This window comes from Candidozyma duobushaemuli, assembly GCF_002926085.2.
Source record: "Candidozyma duobushaemuli strain B09383 chromosome Unknown B_B09383, whole genome shotgun sequence".
NCBI classification, from domain to species: Eukaryota; Fungi; Ascomycota; class Pichiomycetes; order Serinales; family Metschnikowiaceae; genus Candidozyma; species Candidozyma duobushaemuli.
In genome coordinates, this window is record NW_020289895.1 from 2,234,216 (window position 1) to 2,252,021 (window position 17,806).

Consider the following 17,806-nt stretch of genomic DNA (forward strand, 5'->3'; position numbering starts at 1 on the left):
CTATCTACGTCAATTCTTCGGATCAACCACAACAGAATCTGAGCTGTGCCTGGCCCTTCAACATCCATAATATAGCTACAAAACCCGGGTGCTTTTCTAATAATACCTCCATTAACTGCATATCCCGGCATCCCACTCCGATCTCATAGTTTGCTACCAGTCCATGTCCACCCAGACACAGCCCTCCATCGTGGGCCAAAACGGCACAACGGGCTCTCCAGATGTCCACCACGATGCTAATGGCTCCAACAACTCTCGAAGAAGAACGGTCAGAGATTACCAATTCGGTACAAGGATCGGTGAGGGCTCCTACTCCACCGTGTACTCCGCCATGGACCAATACAACAAGAAGACGTACGCCATCAAGGTGCTCCTGAAGAGACATATCGTCAAGGAGGACAAGATCAAATATGTGAACATCGAAAAGTCCACGTTACACCGTTTGGGCCAGCAGCATCCTGGTATTGTACAGCTCTACTACACATTCCAGGACGACGCCAGTCTATTCTTCGTGCTAGACTTTGCAGAGTACGGTGAGCTTCTCTCCATTATCAGCAAGTTCGGATCACTCTCGGAGCAGGTCCTGAAGTTCTATATGATCCAGATCATCGACGCGGTGAAGTTCATTCATCTGAAGGGCGTCATTCACAGAGACTTGAAGCCAGAAAACATCCTCGTGGGCTACGACTTTAATTTGAAAATTACAGACTTTGGTGCTGCCAAACTTCTCGGAGAGGTGGACGACGTTCAAGGCGAGACTATTAACTACGATACAGTGGCCGAGAAGCCACAGAAGGACAGAAAGGGATCCTTTGTGGGAACAGCCGAGTACGTTCCACCTGAATTGCTCCAATACAATGAATGTGGTTTTGAAAGTGATGTCTGGGCTCTTGGATGCATTCTTTATCAGTTCTTCAACGGCCTCCCGCCTTTCAAGGGACCAACAGAGTATTTGACGTTCGAGAAAATTATCGGCGTTAACTACTCCTACAGAAATGTTGTGCCTCCTGGCGTAAAGGAAATCGTCGACCAAACCCTCATAGCAGAAACCCACCAAAGACTCACTATACCTCAAATACAGGCTAAGCCCTGGTTCCACGGGGTCCCCTGGGAGGATCGCAATTACATCTGGAACCGTAAGGTCCCACGGTTTGAACCATACCACCCCGGTGCTCCCTCGACCCCACAACAGAACTTTGGTGCGCCACATATGAAGTCTGGTACCAGCCGAAATATGAACAAATCCTCATCGAATTACCAGCTCCACTCACAGATCCAACTGCTGGACTTCAGCTTAGTCCCAACAATGGGCGGTAAGAAGACCCATCAACCACCTACTAGAATAAAGAAGGGTGTGAGCTCTGGAAATGTTCCTACAGTTTCAACTTTACCCGCCCACAGGCCGGTTGAGACAACCACCCAAATCATGCCCAATGATCCTAACTTCATGGCAATTAATACTCCACAGCAGGCCCGCAAAATGCCTCCATTGAAACAGAGACCCTCAGAAACCAGGGTTCCTCCTCCTGGAGCCATGCCACCTTTGCAGAACGCTCCACTGTTCCAATACCAACCCCAACCACAGCAGGCTCCCATGATACAGAAACAGCCCGTCCCACCGCAGCAAAGGCGTCAAATGCCCCGCATGCCACAAAATAACATATCGCAACAAGGCAGTATCCCCACTCTAGAAAACAAAATGGCTGAGACTCAAATCTCGTCTGGAAGCACATCTCCACGCTCGCCTCAATACAAGGATTTGCGCTCGGGTACAGCTTTTGCTAGGCCAGGTTCAAGACCCACTTCAGCTACCAACAGTGTCTCTACATCTCCAAAGATACCGCAGGGAAACTTTGCGTCACTGGCGGCGGCAAAGAGTGCAGCAAGCTCTACGGCCTTTAAAACGGTCAACAATGCAAAGCCGAAACAACAAGAACGCTCTCGTACTCCACTGAAGCCTTCAGCTGCAGAAAGAACACCGGAGCCAGCACCAAACACTGTCACCTTTAAGGAAATTTCCTCCTTCTTGGAACATGATGAAAAGGTAATCAAGCTCGATACTATTCTCAAGCTGCAGTTGAGCAACAAGCTCATTGATAGAAAACCCGGCAGCATTGACGATGAGACTATTGAACGTCTTGTGGATAGATATCAGGACGTGCTTGACAGGAACATGGTGCCCGTTGTTGCGTGCGTGAGTAACAAGGCTCGTATCTTTTTGATTTATGAGAATCTCGAAGTGATGCTGGTTGATCTTACTGCTAACCAAGGTGGAGACTACCTGATGTATGATTACGAGTTTGAGAGCGTCTATGTCGAAGATGAAGGCTCCAACTCATCCCACGGTGAGGAGGTCTATGGTTATCTCATTCTTGAGTTGATCAAGGAAGGCGGAGACCTCGTCTTCCTCAAGCGTGTTAAAGAGGACGATAAGCCCAAATATGAAAAGTCGGCACGTGTCGTGGACAAGAAGGGAGAAGTCATTCGTATCGGGGAGCACTTGGGCTGGATCGACTGCTTGATCTGGGCAAAGGACATGGTGAGCGAGCAAAATAAGCAACCGAAGAAAACAAACTCTACTAAAGCTCCACCCAGATCGTCGTCGAAGCCTAGAGTCCCATCTAAGGGCTCCAACAAGTCAAACGGTACGAGGTCACCCCCATCTTCTTCGCAGAAGTCGGCTCCAAAGAAGCCCGGTAGTATATTGGCGTACGCTGCTGCAGCCGCTGCGGGCAGATAGATTGATAAAATGTACAAATAGAACAATTAGCTTGATGATGAATGATACCTATTTACTGATTGCATCCGCGAACTGCTGTAGCCAGTCCTTGTAGTAGCACTTGTCGTTGAAGATTTTGGTGGTTTCTTCCCTGATGATTTTCTCCACATTCTGCTCGTTGCGGACCCAGTTTTCTATAGTTGCCCTGCGAGCATTATGAAGCTCTATTTTCTCAAGATCGTCTTTCAAAGCGTACGGATTCGTTCTCAAGTCGTAGTCGGCAGACTTAGGCAGTCCAGCCGCCACTTCCTGTTCTAGCCTTTTAGCATAATCGGAGCAGAATTGAATAGCATGTGCACGGGCCTGCCACTGAGGAACAATCTTTCGATTGAAGTAAGCGTCACAGTCTTTTGGTTGTGTTTCGTTCAAATGCTGGCTTATAGTATCGTCTGTGGCGATCCGGGAAAGCCTGAGAAATGCTCTTATTCTCGAGGAGTCCTCGCAATTGGCTGTGGTGAGCAATTCAGCAGGCGTCACCAGCAGCTGTGAAGACGGCTTTCTGTAGAAAAATTCGGACATCTTGGAACCCACAGTGAAAGTACCTGTGTTATCCGAAGATATATGGATTCGATAAGATATTCGCAATCGCCCCTGGTGCCCATTTCAGAATGTGCAGCACTGGTGTCGGCGCATCTTCTTGACCAACGTCTTGGATCACGACGCACTATCTATTTATTCAGACCCATGTTGGACTTTTCCGACGACAACTTATGGCGATTTACCGTACTGGAGGTGCTCAAGGAGCATCTAGCCTTGTACGCCACAAAAATCGAGTCTCCTTCGACCACCATAGATCGAGAGAACTCGACCCGAATGAAGAATGATCTTGCCTATGTGGCTCAGTTTGTGGATACTGCCACGGTCATCAATTCAGGAATGGAGCATTTTGACCCTCCTTTTGCCCCCGTGGCCAAATACTTGCAAGATTTGCTTCTTCCTCCTAGCATTGCATTACGTTATGCCGAACTGGTTAACGAGAGAGTCGATGCTGAGCCTTACGAGAAGGAGAAGTCACAGGAGCTTCGTAGAATTCTACATATCGCGGCTTCCACAGCAGCTAGCATTGTGCTGGGCGAGGATCTGGAAGATGGCAAGTTTGCGGCTGTTTCTGATGTCATGGCTGACCACCTCGCCAGCCTAATAGACTGGGCCTTCAAGGCTAGTTCGCCCATTGGTGACGAGCAGGTCAAGATTCAGGCTGTGGGTAGCGAGCTAAAGCGCAATTCTGTCGGCTGTTCTTATAACAGCTGGATGTCTACATTCCAGAAGGTGCTCAAATCGCATCTTGAAGCTGCTGGAAGCACCCAAGACAAACAACGTGCCCAGAAAGAATACATCCTTCAGCTTCGTGAGCTTGGCAATAACCTTATGACCAACCTTTCATACCCACAGGCCATCAAGGTTTACACTACAGCTATTGACTCGTGCTCTATTTTCACTGCCAACAATCTCGCTCAGCTTTTCACCAATCGTGCTATTGCATTCATCGGTCTCAACTGTTATCCAGAGGCAATTCAGGATCTCAAGCTGGCTGTTCTGAGAGACAGGACTTTCGTGCCTGCTTACGCCCAGCTAGGCTATTGTGAGTTATACATGGGCCGTACACTTCATGCTTTGCGTGGCTACAAGAATGCCCTTGATGCATTGGCGGGAAATATCGACCCTCCAAACACCACGCTTGATTTCCAGCAAAAGCAGGAATACAAGGATGCCCTGGCAAAGTCTGCATTCCCGCAGTTTGTCCATAAACTTGTTCAGGCTATCATTTTGACCGAGAAAAGAGCCAAGCAGCAAAGAGTGCCTGTCAATGATCTTAAGTTCTACATGACAGAGATAAAGAAAACATTGGTGGAGTTGCAGCGAGTTGCAAGTCCTGAGGAGCAGCACTTATTCGAATTCAGTTACGACGAGAACTTCGACCAGGTGAGAGCTACCGCTGCCAGAGCCAACCAGCACCGTCCTTCGATCTTTACTCCTGAGGTTGCCCTGGATGTGTTGGCAGGAAGTCTGATGGAGGCATCTACTGTCACCATTCCTTTCCCTGGTATGACTGGCATGCCCAACCTAGGTACTCAGCGTCGTGAGACTGAAAACAACCAGACCACGCAGACACCGGCAGCCAACGACGAGGGAACAAGAAATACTGAAGAAAGCGGCAACAACGAAAACCCACAACCATCTATTCGGGGGTTGATGAACCAGCTAGGTGACATCTTTGGTGACATGATGCAATCACAGACGTCCAACTACTTCCCTAATGACGCACCAAGAAATGGAGATGGACAGAATGCACCTAATTTTGAGGTACATGTGGAGACAGTGGGAGGTCCTATTCTTAGCGCAACACAACCTGGTACAAATACCGGTGCTGGAGCGACGAATGGAAGTACAGAAGCTGCAAGACCGGAAGAGTCAACCACAGGCTCTACCTCCAATGCCACCGAATCTACTAACAACGGCAACACGGGTACCGACAGCAATACCGCTACTACTGGAAATGGCAGCACCAATGACAGCACCAACAATGGCGATAATAGAAGAGAGGGAAGCCCCATGTGGGACTTGACCGAGTCACTCAACCACATGCTTGCGGGTGACTACCAACCGGTGTTCAACAACCTCATGCGTCAATTTGAAACTCTGAGAGGAGGCAATACTACTCAAGGTGGTCAGTCTGACATGTTGAGAGAAATCATCCGCAGAGTCCGTGAGACACAAGCCTCGCAGGATCTGTCACCTCAAAACAGTCAGGGAAGACCTAACTCCAACCAGTCTCAGCAAAGCGACCAAACCATGCCTGATGCAGCTGATATTGACTAGTTGCTGTTCGTAAATAGCAAATTAAAACCCCCCATATGAGTATTGGTTGTAGGCTTTCCCAGGTTGTTCCTGCAGTTGATGCACTGAGATAAGGAAAGTCGCCTTGTAGAAACTACTGTCGTTTTAGCAGAACCCATACATCATAGAGCCATGGCTGGACTTGAACAATCACTTTTCCAACTCAAGTTCACAGCAAAGCTGTTGAACCGACAGGCCACCAAGGCCGCCAAGGAGGAGCTTTCTGAGAAGGCAAAAACCAAAAAAGCCATGATGCAAGGAAACAGCGACATTGCACAACTCTATGCCCAAAACGCCATCAGAAAAGCCAACGAGAGAGTGAATCTTTTACGTTTAGCGTCTAGAATCGATGCTGTGGCCTCGCGAGTGCAAACGGCCGTGACGATGCGCTCAGTGACTGGAAACATGGCACTGGTGATTAAAGGAATGGACAAAGCGCTTCAGACAATGAACTTGGAGAAGATTTCGCTCGTCATGGACAAATTCGAGAACCAGTTCGAGGACTTGGACGCCTCCACCAACTACTACGAGTCTGCCACCAACAACGTGAACGCATTGACCACTCCACAAGAAGAGGTGGACGAGTTGATGAGCCAGATTGCCGACGAGGCAGGCATAGAGATGAAGCAGGGGCTCAACGAGACCAAGGTGGACATCCAGACGCCTCCTGTGGCGAACGTTACGGAAGAGAAGGAGGACAAGTTGGCTGAGCGGTTGCGTGCGTTGAGAAACTAGCGGAACAGAGCATCGCCAATGGGCCCATTTTTTAAGGAAAATCCAACAGTCAAATAGGTTACATAGCAAGAGGAAGGCTAGCCCTGTGTAGAGGTGGCCCCACCAACGTCAGCAGGTGTCTCAGCTGTATAGGAGTTGTGGCTGCAAGGCCATTGTCTATGGAGCAATCGAGATGAGGTGTATGTACGACGACGATCCGAGGGTGCCGATGCAAAATAGACGCTTGCTATTTTTTAAGTTTAAATGAAAATCGTGTTATTATTAAACCAGCTCTAAGGCCATTGGTGCCGTTTTAGCAAAAAACTTGTATCGCCAGACGCAGCCAATTCTCGCACCTCGGTGGCCCTGCCACACCTCCACAAAGTCCATTCGGAGCCGACCATCGAAAAAGACATCAGTGAGCGAATCAAAACGAATTGAATTGTAAGGAATTGACAGACCCTGCTATTTGGACTAAATCTACAAAACTCCATTTTTTTTTTTTTTCCTCTCCCGGTGAAATGGTCCCCAGGGACTGACATCACTTGCTCGCAGCTAGCGCCATGCTTTGCAACCAAGACTCCAGAAGAAACCGCATTGATAAGCAGGCATGTGCGGCTCGTCGTCTCCACCGAAAAACCGAGAAATCTGTCGAAAAAACGTAATGTACGCTTTTCTGGTCGTAAGCCATCAAGCGCCCGTGACTTTAAATTGCTCAATTGCACCCCTTGTCCCACTCGACCAATGAAATACTCAAAGGGTAGGCCCCACTGTGAGCGGTTCTGTCCTGCAGACACGTCCTCACCGGTAGGCGCCCCCAGCCCTATATAAATTTGGCGCTATTCCGGTTCCCCGTGGTCCATTGCTGGTTTTCTACAAGCTAATTTTTGAACACCTACCCCTCAATGTTTACCGCCCCCATTAAAGCTAACAGCTCCCGTGTTGGTGCCGCCGCTTCTGGCGTTGCCGCTTCCGCAATTGGCGCCGTCAGACACAAGGTTTCTCTTCCAGACTTGGACTGGGAGTTCGATGCCTTGGAGCCATACATCTCGGGCCAGATCAACGAGATCCACTACACCAAGCACCACCAGACCTACGTGACCGGCTACAACACTGCAATTGAGCAGTTTGCCGAGGCCAAGCAGAAGGGTGAGGTGAAGAAGACCGTCGAGTTGCAGAAACTCATCAACTTCCACGGCGGTGGATACACCAACCACTGCTTGTTCTGGAAGAACTTGGCTCCAAAGAGCCAGGGCGGTGGTGAGCCTCCATCCGAGGACTCTGAGCTCGCCAAGAAGATCAAGGAACAGTACGGCACTCTTGAGAACTTGCAGAACGTCGCCAACGCCAAGTTGGCTGGTATCCAGGGTTCCGGTTGGGCCTTCCTCGTCAAGAACAAGGAGAACGGTGGCCAATTGGACATTGTCACCACCGCCAACCAGGACACCGTCACCGGCCCATTGGTGCCATTGGTTGCCATTGACGCCTGGGAGCACGCCTACTACTTGCAGTACCAGAACGTCAAGGCTGACTACTTCAAGGCCATCTGGAACGTTGTCAACTGGAAGGAGGCCGAGAAGAGATACGTTGTCAACTAAACTGATGGTTGAATATGTGCAGTGAATGAATGCTCTTTGCTATCTAAAATGTAGAGGTTCCAAGCATGGAAGCCGCTTTCTTGGCATCAATGGACCCTGTGTCAATGTCTGTCTTGTTCTTTAATACCTCTTCCTTCTCCGCTTGCTGCTGAGTAAGACTGCGGAACTTGCGAGAGCTCCACAAGTCTCCGTTCGCAGCTTGTGATTGTGCCAAGTTGTGTTTCATTTGACTGAGATGCTCACGATTCAATCTCGAGAGGCCGCCGTTCTCGTCAATGATTCTCACATCGAGCCGTATCTTCTCAAAGTGGTTCAAGAGCTTGCGGTGCTGCTCGACTCGGTTGAGAGTGAACTGCTTCAAAAGGGTCTTCATCTTCTTCTCGGTGAAATCTATCACCTCTTTTCTCTCGAACATCATCTCCCCGGAGATTCTCTTCACTTGCATGTGAAGACTCTCTTCTGCCTTTTGGGCATACTCGAGGGAACGAATAGCTTCCTCGGCTCTAATGGGATCTAGCGACGCCCTGCTCTTGATCTTTGTCGCTTGAACATGTTTGGACTTTGTCTGGGCCTCAGCCTGTATTAGTTCTCTCATGATAAGATAGCGGTTAGTGAGTGCCTCTTTGATTTCAAAGAAATCAGCACTTAATGCTTTTGCACCATCACCAAGGGAGCCCATGTCGCTAATCAGTTTAAAGAGTATCAAGTCTGCCTGGAACTGGGTGACCTTGGCGAGCTTCTCCCACAAGTTGCGCATACCAGGATGTACTGTTTCAAACTGGGCTAGACCTTTAAGTTTCGTTCCCAATTCGCTGATGTTGCTCAGCAGCTGACGTTCTAACTTTTGGTTCTTATCCATCGTTTTGTTCAATCGCTGACATAGCAAGTAGGCAGACTTAATAATTGGCCTAAACAGCGCAAGCTCCTGGTAGGGATCGTACGGTGTGTTCAATTGCTTCATTGTCTTCCTCATCAAGCCACTGGCAACCAGTTGCTTGCGGTTAGAGTTGATGACAGAGTAGCCGAAATCGCTTTCAATGAAGTAAACAAACTCCTCGTCTCTGACAAGGATTGGGTTTCGCGTGATCCGGCTAAACCATTCCAGCCAGTTGTAAAGCTGCTGTTTCCTTTCATCCTCCCCGCCAGCAGGATAGGAGGTGATTGGGCTGGGGATCACCGGAACAAACACCTCGAGGTTGGAAAGGATCAAATACTCGTTGAACCTGTGGACCTCGTTATAAGTACGCCTGATATCTTTATAAATCTTTTCCCTAAACTTGGGCAAACCTCTCACGGAAGCGTCGAATCTGAGAATTGGGTTGTTCGGCTTGTTCTCCTCGATTTCCCGAAGGTGGATACGCATCAGGTACTTGTTGGTAAAACGCTCAGGCAAGAGTTTTTTGAGATCCTCTTCAACAAGGCGTCCTGTGCCCATCTCTTCATTATCTGCTGCATTGGAATTTTGCTCTTGGCTTTGTTCTTCTTCTTCGACTTGCTGGCCATAGTAAGTGTTGGACGATTCTTCCTCTGGAGGCACGTCTACCTCCTCCGTCATTGTGCCTACATTGACACTAGGCGTATATTGCTCTGGTTCAGCAAATGGGTTATTGTTTTCAAACTCCTCGGGATCATAAGGTATACTCGATGCCATTGTAGAAATCTTATTTCATCTGAGGTGGTGGTTGTAGATAACTTCACGCACTCCTGTGCGAGCCCCAGATTTCGGACTGATTACACCTTGATAAAGGGAACTATTAGATTCTATCGTACAAACATTAAAAACTACAACTTTTCCTCTGTCAACACTTCGCTGGACCGGAGAATGTTGTAGCCCCAAAATCCGATCACGTTGAGCACACCGACTCTCCAACCGTTGAAAAGACCAAGGATCTTGAATCTTTGCCAGTAGGAAAGCTTGCCACTGCTTTCGGCATTCGCATGAGCAGCGTCCCAGCTGTTGAAATTCACAATAAGGTCTTCATCTGGGTTGTCGATAGTCACAACACGGTACTTGTCTTCCTCGAGTGACTTTGGCTTCAACAAGAAGCGCACCTGCTCCTTGCGCAACAAGTTTTCCATCGGTAGCTTGATAAAAAGCTCTGCAATCAGTAGAATAAGATTGGCCATGGTGTACCAATTGGGTGCCGAGTAAGCGTCCACGTTGTAGCGTATAAACAAAATGTATGGCGAAGCTTTTCTGAAGACCGTCGTGGAGAACTGATGCAAGACCGTCAACAAAGTGATGGTGGGTGGTGGGTGCAAGAGGTATTTGATAGGGTAGTTTCTGAAAGACTCTCTTACAGATCTTGTGTTGACAACGGGCTGTGTCTCTTCGTGCACGGAAGGACTTGGAGAGCTGGAGCTGCTCGTTGATTCCGACTGTGGCACGCCTCTGTTGAACTGAGTAAGCATCAAACGCACCTTTATAAGGTCAAGAGGCATCAAAACAACACCTGCTAGAACACAAGCCAGAACTGAAAGCCAAAGAGATTTGGCAGGCTCGGTCAGATGGGTGAGATCAAGGAAGAAGGGGTCTGGGATACCGAGGAAAGGTGAAAGGAAGCCAGTGATCCATGCCTCGATTGTGTGGGCTAACGTATGATGGATGAAAGAAGCATTGACTCCTCGAAATAAAGCAAAGGGGCCATCTTTGGATGCGATTGCTGTCATGATATCAACAGTGTGTCTTGAGATGGGCTGGATCTTGGATGGTCTGGAAGTTGTCTTGGAGCTCGACAAGGACGTGCTCTTCTTAGGAGACGATACATCCCTGGTCAGCTGGAAGAAGTCAATCTCTTCCTCGCCCTCCGAGCTTGACTCCAATTCAGGCAAGGAGTTGTTGGAGCTCTCCAAGCTTTCAGCAAGCCTGCGGTGCTTCTTGACCTCCTTGGGTTTTGGCGCCTGCGAGAAGTCAAAATAGCCCACCTGGAGAACTAATCTGACTATCTCCAATGGCTGCGATACAACCACCTTGCAGTAGTTCTTGAAGAAGTTCCAGAAGAGATTCTTGAGGAGCTCCAGAAGGTTGCTAAAGTCAAAATACTCCAGAAACTCCAAATCGTAAACATAGTTCTTGTCGCCTCCACTAGCAATAGCCGCAGTGGAGCCATTCGGCCTGTGTGTATGGATACCAATGCCCTTTCCGGCTAAGGAGTTCCCTAAAGACTGTCCAAAGGATGCGATGATAGGTTTATTTGTAGCTGTGTCTATGAGACCCACACCGGGTTTGAAAATGACCAGATACCCTGCATTGAAGGTATCATGGTCATAATATGGACGTAAAAGAGGGTCGCCAGGCATGCTGGGGAAGAAGGGTAGAAGTGGCGTTAGTTGCGTGGTGATGTTGTTGCAGAGGCCTGTGCAGGTGATATGGGGTTGGGAAAAACGGGATTAGCAAAAGGGCTCCTAGATGAGAGAATTGCGAGGGTTTGTGTTTTTTCTGACTTTTTTTGCGATATTTCATTGATTAAAGCTAGAAAGTTGTTGCTGGTTTCCATGAAGTTGGTGTCTATGGGAGTGAGTTGGTGGGTCTCAATATGCGTTAGAGACCCACGTTCGAGCTCACAATCATTGAGCTCAATTAAAATAATATTATTATTAAGTTGTAATAGATCCTTCATTGACATTTTAGCATCCACGAGGTTGTGTTGTGCATTGCCTTGTCTGAATCTGTCTTGGCCAATCTTTCTCGGTGCATAAACATAAACTTTGAGGACTCGAATTTGACATCAGAAAAACAAGGTCTAGAGACGCCACCAGGTAGATTGAGAGTATTTTGAACGAATTGTTCTTTCGAGCTGGAGGAATGGCGTGAATACTTTAAGTATGGTAGCCGACCATTGGGGCCTCAGCACAATGTATATCGGCGTTCTTTGATAACACCGATATCAGTGAGTTACAAAGCGAATTGAAATGCTAATTCACTTTGATTCACTCGTTTTCAGCCTTCTTGAGCTCGTCAGAACGCTGAATCAAGAACTGACCCAAGCTCGCCAATGGATCCTCTGGCTTCTCCTTGCTAACCTTCTTGAGTCCCTCTAGTAGATGCTGAGTCAAATGCTTGTTCAAGTACTGTCTGACTGAAGAACCACCGACAATTTCGTGGACTGGTGCATCTTTATGCTTTGGAACAGAGCTCTCAGTTTTGAGTTTTTTGGCTGGAGGGGACTCCTCACGCTTCACTTCCGGAGCCTGATTTTCAGAAAGCATTGAATCGACTGTGACGCCTTGGCCATTCTGTGGATTCTCTGGAGCCGACATTCTTGAAGATGTAGGTATTGGACATTTTCGCGTTGTGCATTCTGGTGCTTCTTGAGGACCTCCAGTGACGTGAATTGACCAGGAACGCAAAATTGAAATTTTTAAGGGAGAGAACCCCAGCTTTGAAATAGCTTTATGAGAATTTCCTGCTAAATAATATCCGAAAGGGGCCCTATTTCGGCCAAATCAGAATTCTGTCACGTGAGTCCAAATCGAATATTGATAGCTGGTTCCTGACGCAAGCGATAGGCTACTACTCCAGATGGATCCATTTAAGGAGGTGGAAGAGGACTGCTGGTCCCAGATACACTCGTTGGAGAGTTTTATCGGCCGTGTCAAATTCATAAACGAAGATGCTAAACTAGATTTCCAGAATAACTACCAGGAATTGGCGGAAACATTAGAGGACTTGAAGCAAGCAGTCCAGATATCGGAATCCAACCCTTCACAATTTAATTTAAACTCCTCTGATATAGTTGGCAGAAAGCAGATTTTGGGCCAATTACTGCTGAAGATAGCAAGTCTTGAAAATGAGTGGAACGAGAGAGTCAGAAACCCTCAGAGGCAGCGGGAAGTCACCACAATGTCCAACAGAATCAGCCAGGACGACGACAGAGATAGCCCGTTCAGCGACAGCCAACGCATCGATAGAGAATTCAACCTGTTTCAGCAGCAAGAGCAGATTCAGGACCAAGATTTACAGTTGGATCTGATCCACGAAACCATGCGTAATCTCAACCAGCAGGCACAGCTCATGGGCGGTGAGCTTGAAGATCAGGGCTTCATGCTTGATGAGTTGGACCAAGACATGGATACTGTGGGCAACAAGCTTCAAAGAGGTTTAAAACGTGTGAACTACGTGATTGAGAAGAATAGAGAAACCGCCAGCAACTGCTGCATAGGCGTGTTGATGGTTGTCCTCGTCATTTTGCTTCTTGTTCTTACTTTAGCGTGAAGCACAGGTTTTGGGTATACGGTATAGCACAGCGAATCTTTATGTTAGTAGTGAAAATAAAATATTCAGCAGTAGATTTCAGCCAAAAGTATAAAGGTAGCTTGGTTTTTTCCACACCGACAGAAAGTCTCGAGCCAAATGCACTCAGAGTCATCATTCTACTGCGTTTGAAAATGAACATACATTTTAACGATGTTGTAGCAGTTGGTGAAGGAAAACGAGATGGAAATTTTCCCGCTTATATATGCTCTTCGCGCTGCGGTTACCCGGTCTACAAGCACTAGGGCACTTTCCAACTGGAAAGTGAGCACTGTAGTGGAGCAGAATGTTTGGCGATTTGACTATTTTTGAAAACGGCGACAAGGGTCTGTCTTCACGATGTGGTGGATTTGGAATTGTATGTCTTGTTTTGATACTGTAGGTCGGTGAGTAAAGTGAGTAGTTGCAACAAAATAAGACGCCGGATGAAAATCCCAATTGTTCTGCCCATTAGATAGGGTCGAGTCTTTAACAACTTGTGACCTCTAAAGAACTTGTAGCTTGAAGGAGGTAACTGGATCCTAAGCATGTAGCAGGTAAGATAGTGCACGCTGTGATCCAATTACGTATGACAAATAACAACGGTCTGACAGAAGAAAGAGTAAAATTCAAGATTCAAAAGATGTCAAATACTAGTTCGGCTTTGATCGAAGTATGTCAGGGCAAAACTACAAGGTAATGGAACATGGCTTTTGCAGCCAACAGGACGCAGGAAGCGAAAGTCATCTGATCAGTGTAAAAGATTACATCAAAGAATTGACCAGCTCTCTATTGCCTCAAATCATCTCTTGTGAAGCTGTAAAATTACGTAAATCCACAGCCCTTAGTGTGGACCAAGTACCAGATCTAAGGTGCGCGATATCAGTGAACATAAACTACCTATCAACTACTCACCATGTCCAACTCAGACAAGTACAGGTACAGAGTGGAGGTCCAACAGATGATGTTCGTCTCTGGTGAGGTCAATGACCTGCCTGTTGAGACCACATCTCTCATTGAAGACATAGTTCGTGGTCAGGTTATAGAGATTCTACTCCAGGCTACCAAAACAGCAGCTAGTCGAGGAACTCGTTCTATAACATCGGAAGATGTCATTTTCCTCATACGACACGATAAAGCCAAGGTCAATCGTCTTATCACCTACCTCTCGTGGAAGGATGTCAGAAAAAACACCAAAGATCAAGAAGGTGGAGGTGCTGAAGGGCTTATAGAGGGTGATGCAGCGGGGGCTTCTGCTGGAGCTGCTCCTGGAGCAAATGACCAATCCAAGATGATCACTCGTTATAAGAAATCCAAGATTAGATTGCCATGGGAAGTGCAGTTTATGTTCAGTGAACAGCATCTTGAAACCGCCGAGGAGGCTGAGGAAGTAGACGACGAAGAGAAGGCTGCCACAATGGCCTCGCTTAAACGATTGAAGATGGCGGATGATCGTACCAAAAACATGACAAAGGAAGAGTACGTGCACTGGTCCGAGTGTCGTCAAGCTTCCTTCACATTCAGAAAAACGAAGAAGTTCAGAGAATGGGCTCAGATAACTCAAATCTGTGAGTCGAGACCCAACGACGATGTCATTGATATTCTTGGTTTCTTGACCTTCGAGATTGTATGTTCACTCACAGAGGTTGCCATGTCCATTAAAACAGCTGAAGAGAAGCTCATACAACAGTCAATCCTGAAAGCAGGCGCTATCAACAAAGAGATCAACAAAAGAAAGCGCAAATATTTGTTTGAAAAGCCAGATGAGCTTGCCAAACCCATACAACCATATCACATAGAAGAGGCCTGGCGTCGTCTTCAATCTACAGACTTTAAACACAAGGCCGTGCGTTCATTCGGTGGGGGTATGCTAAAATCTAGAACTAGATTGATCTAATTCGACATTTCTAGTAAAGAAGGTCTTGAGGATGTCAAGAGTCCCGCTCTGGAATTTCCTCCAGCCAAGATATTGCTGGAGATTCAAGTCTTCTCCGTTTTGTCTTCTTTGGCGCTCCACATGAAAGAGTGAGTTTTGAAATCTTGCCCAGTCCCTGCTAAATGCAGCAAGCTCCACAATAAATGGGGTTTTGTTCATACTGTAACATATTGAAGTTTCTGGTAACCCTTGTACATCGAATATAGGCAGATCAAAGGACGACTCATTTGATCGACTTCTGGTGGACGTACGAAAGCTCTGATACTCCTGGATTGCCTTTGGTAGTTTCCTTGTTCTCGAGGCCAAGAAAGTCAATGTAGTTTCTCTGATTTGGTTGAACTTGAACCTTTCCTCTGGAAGTTTGACCTCGTGGGGAACCAACTCTTTCAAGTAGGTACCAATGTTGCATTCTTCAGGTTCTGGGAAGGGCCTCAACATTTGACCGTCGTCCACAGTATATATATCAAGAAGCTCGTTGGGATGGTGCTCTTGAAGTTTGCTGGATCGCATGTTCAGCTCAATTGTATCGGCTTCAGAATGAAGATCGCAGACCAGAGCCAAACTTTCGAGAGACTCGATCTTGGTATCATCTGGCTCATCAGCTTGAATGTCTAGCGTGAGCACCTCGTCAGAGCTAAGGTCCTCGTCGGCAGAACAAATCCATTGGCATTGCATAAGTGCCTTCCGGACGTCATGGGCATACTTACCACTTTGAGCTGTCACCCAAGATAGGGCATTTTGCGTAAGATCAAAGCCCTGAGAAAAGCAGCAAAGCCAGACATATTGTTCAAATGCTGCAGTGTCATGATTTTCAAAGGTCAAGATAGCATTTTGCTCCTGAGCCTGTTCGTAGATAGACCTGGGAATAACAGTAGAATCCTGAACGGAGATCACTAATGGTCGCTTTGAGAAGTTGATCACGTCTTGAACAGCGGTCCAGAAGGTCTTATCCTGTTCGAATAAAACGTCACAGTCCTCGAAAAACACTAAACCGCGTTGGAAGCTTTTCTCCTGGTCATTCTTATTGATGATGTTTGTGGTACAAAACTCCTTGAGCGGACCATACAACTCTCTCCTTGATCGATTCTGCCCTGAATTGATCTCATGAACGTAACCATTGAGCGAATTCATGGCTGCATACACTGCTGCTGACTTCCCAGATCCAGATTGACCTTCAAGAATGAGGACCGGGACGAAAACATCTTCCTCGGTTTCTTCAGAATCCTCTTCAAAGTCATCAACTATGAAGTCTTGCATTTTTTGACGCCGTTGCTTCTGCTCCTTTATCTTTATATTACGAGGGGTTTTCGTCGATTGCGTCTTCAATATAGCAAACGCATTCTCTATCCATCTGCGTAAAGTATACTTGGTCTGAGGATCAAGAAGTAATTGGTCGGTGCTTTTTGGGGAAAATTTGTCAGGCCAAAGCCTGTTGCTCTCTGGGGAATGATTTTGGATGAAATCCTTGTAAATGCGTATGTGAGTTTCCTCCTCAAATGCTAGGGGTGACCGGTCAGCAACAAAGTCACAAATGTCTTCTGTATTCGTGGTTGTGATGTGAATTAGGGACCTTTTGCGTTTTGTAGCCTCGTCTATTTCATAAGTTGCAAAAAATGAACCATCCATGTGGAAGGTTATGTTCTTTATGGCCTTGGGCGATAGCTGCTCAAAGCAATGCTGTCTAGTGTTGCATGTGTCTGTTTCGTAGACATGCATGATTCCTCGTTCTATATCTGGAGGATCTAGCTCTTTAGCTTTCTGTAATGGAGTGAGTTTTGGGTATGCTGATATGCTGGCGGTCTGCATCATCTGTGCAAACACGCTGTTGGCACTTTTTCCGGTTTTAATACCTGAGCTTTTGGTATAGAGTGGATTGAGCGACTTTTGGATAGACTGTAAGAACTCCGGGGAGAGTCGTAGAGTTACCATTTTGGAAGGTCTCTTCTTCATCAAGGTATTGAGCATACTGGTGCCACTGCCAACATTGCCTCGCGTACGGAAGGGATCCTCAAATTTCTTAATTTCTGCTAATCTTGCTGGACTGATTTTGAATCTGACATTGAGCCTCCATTTTCCATCCTTGCCCTTCGTCTTTTTAGGTGCAAAATTGGAGAAGATGTCCCGTACGGCAACAGCATTGACTGGTCGTTCTTCAAGAACCTCGACAGGCTCGTCAAGGGAATCGTTGTCAGATACTATTTCCACATGTTCATCTGGGCTTATGAAGCTTTCATTCTTCTTCTTCGTGCGGGCTCGTAGAAGATCCATTGCTGACATGGATTTCTTTGAATCGTACATCTTCTGTTCGAGCTGCTCAAGTGATTCCGGTTTGGGGAACGACACCTCCAGTTCCAGCTTACTTGAGGAAAGGTCAGTGAGTTCATCAGTCCCCTCCTTTGATCTCTCGGCTTTCGAGTCCTTCTTCTGTGGCTTTTTCTTGCTATTCTGTTTCCCTGATAGAAGATGTAGAAGGTTTAGTGGCTTGTTTTTGCCTTCCGGCTCGTGTTTCCTGATATCGATCTCGGGATTCTCGTCCACATCTGTGATATCCTCGGAGAGCAACCCGCTGCTGACAGCAGTATCATCATAACCAGAATCTGAGTCATCGTATGTATTTCGAGAGCTAAATGGGTTCGGACGATGCTGTAGATATTGTTCCAGGCCCAGCATCATCGCTGGTAGTAGTAGTAAATATCTAAACGCGAAAT

General features: G+C 47.1%; 11 protein-coding genes across 11 annotated transcripts; 6 read left to right on the plus strand and 5 right to left on the minus strand. All coding sequences in view use genetic code 12, as the record gives it.

The window, feature by feature from the left end:
- Window positions 1-163: 163 nt before the first annotated feature.
- On the plus strand, window positions 164-2,740 carry PKH3 (protein kinase; the record flags this gene model as incomplete). Its single annotated transcript, XM_025480930.1, has 1 exon — window positions 164-2,740. The coding sequence occupies one exon, from the start codon at window positions 164-166 to the stop codon at window positions 2,738-2,740; it is 2,577 nt and encodes an 858-aa protein (XP_025335230.1).
- A 48-nt stretch (window positions 2,741-2,788) lies between these two features.
- CXQ87_002419 (uncharacterized protein) lies at window positions 2,789-3,298 on the minus strand (the record flags this gene model as incomplete). The annotated part of the gene is made up of 1 exon (XM_025480931.1): window positions 2,789-3,298. One exon carries the CDS (start codon window positions 3,296-3,298, stop codon window positions 2,789-2,791), a length of 510 nt encoding a protein of 169 aa, XP_025335231.1.
- A 165-nt stretch (window positions 3,299-3,463) lies between these two features.
- On the plus strand, window positions 3,464-5,599 carry CXQ87_002420 (uncharacterized protein; the record flags this gene model as incomplete). Its single annotated transcript, XM_025480932.1, has 1 exon — window positions 3,464-5,599. The coding sequence occupies one exon, from the start codon at window positions 3,464-3,466 to the stop codon at window positions 5,597-5,599; it is 2,136 nt and encodes a 711-aa protein (XP_025335232.1).
- Window positions 5,600-5,749: 150 nt separating this feature from the next.
- Window positions 5,750-6,352, plus strand: CXQ87_002421 (uncharacterized protein; the record flags this gene model as incomplete). The annotated part of the gene is made up of 1 exon (XM_025480933.1): window positions 5,750-6,352. The coding sequence occupies one exon, from the start codon at window positions 5,750-5,752 to the stop codon at window positions 6,350-6,352; it is 603 nt and encodes a 200-aa protein (XP_025335233.1).
- Window positions 6,353-7,236: 884 nt separating this feature from the next.
- On the plus strand, window positions 7,237-7,929 carry SOD2 (superoxide dismutase; the record flags this gene model as incomplete). The annotated part of the gene is made up of 1 exon (XM_025480934.1): window positions 7,237-7,929. One exon carries the CDS (start codon window positions 7,237-7,239, stop codon window positions 7,927-7,929), a length of 693 nt encoding a protein of 230 aa, XP_025335234.1.
- A 43-nt stretch (window positions 7,930-7,972) lies between these two features.
- VPS17 (retromer subunit) lies at window positions 7,973-9,580 on the minus strand (the record flags this gene model as incomplete). The annotated part of the gene is made up of 1 exon (XM_025480935.1): window positions 7,973-9,580. One exon carries the CDS (start codon window positions 9,578-9,580, stop codon window positions 7,973-7,975), a length of 1,608 nt encoding a protein of 535 aa, XP_025335235.1.
- Window positions 9,581-9,711: 131 nt separating this feature from the next.
- On the minus strand, window positions 9,712-11,229 carry CXQ87_002424 (uncharacterized protein; the record flags this gene model as incomplete). The annotated part of the gene is made up of 1 exon (XM_025480936.1): window positions 9,712-11,229. One exon carries the CDS (start codon window positions 11,227-11,229, stop codon window positions 9,712-9,714), a length of 1,518 nt encoding a protein of 505 aa, XP_025335236.1.
- A 630-nt stretch (window positions 11,230-11,859) lies between these two features.
- On the minus strand, window positions 11,860-12,189 carry SDC1 (Sdc1p; the record flags this gene model as incomplete). The annotated part of the gene is made up of 1 exon (XM_025480937.1): window positions 11,860-12,189. The coding sequence occupies one exon, from the start codon at window positions 12,187-12,189 to the stop codon at window positions 11,860-11,862; it is 330 nt and encodes a 109-aa protein (XP_025335237.1).
- A 262-nt stretch (window positions 12,190-12,451) lies between these two features.
- Window positions 12,452-13,144, plus strand: CXQ87_002426 (uncharacterized protein; the record flags this gene model as incomplete). Its single annotated transcript, XM_025480938.1, has 1 exon — window positions 12,452-13,144. The coding sequence occupies one exon, from the start codon at window positions 12,452-12,454 to the stop codon at window positions 13,142-13,144; it is 693 nt and encodes a 230-aa protein (XP_025335238.1).
- Window positions 13,145-14,078: 934 nt separating this feature from the next.
- On the plus strand, window positions 14,079-15,059 carry SPT3 (transcriptional regulator; the record flags this gene model as incomplete). Its single annotated transcript, XM_025480939.1, has 1 exon — window positions 14,079-15,059. The coding sequence occupies one exon, from the start codon at window positions 14,079-14,081 to the stop codon at window positions 15,057-15,059; it is 981 nt and encodes a 326-aa protein (XP_025335239.1).
- A 262-nt stretch (window positions 15,060-15,321) lies between these two features.
- Window positions 15,322-17,771, minus strand: CXQ87_002428 (uncharacterized protein; the record flags this gene model as incomplete). Its single annotated transcript, XM_025480940.1, has 2 exons — window positions 15,322-15,421; window positions 15,445-17,771. 2 exons carry the CDS (start codon window positions 17,769-17,771, stop codon window positions 15,322-15,324), a joined length of 2,427 nt encoding a protein of 808 aa, XP_025335240.1.
- Window positions 17,772-17,806: the final 35 nt, after the last annotated feature.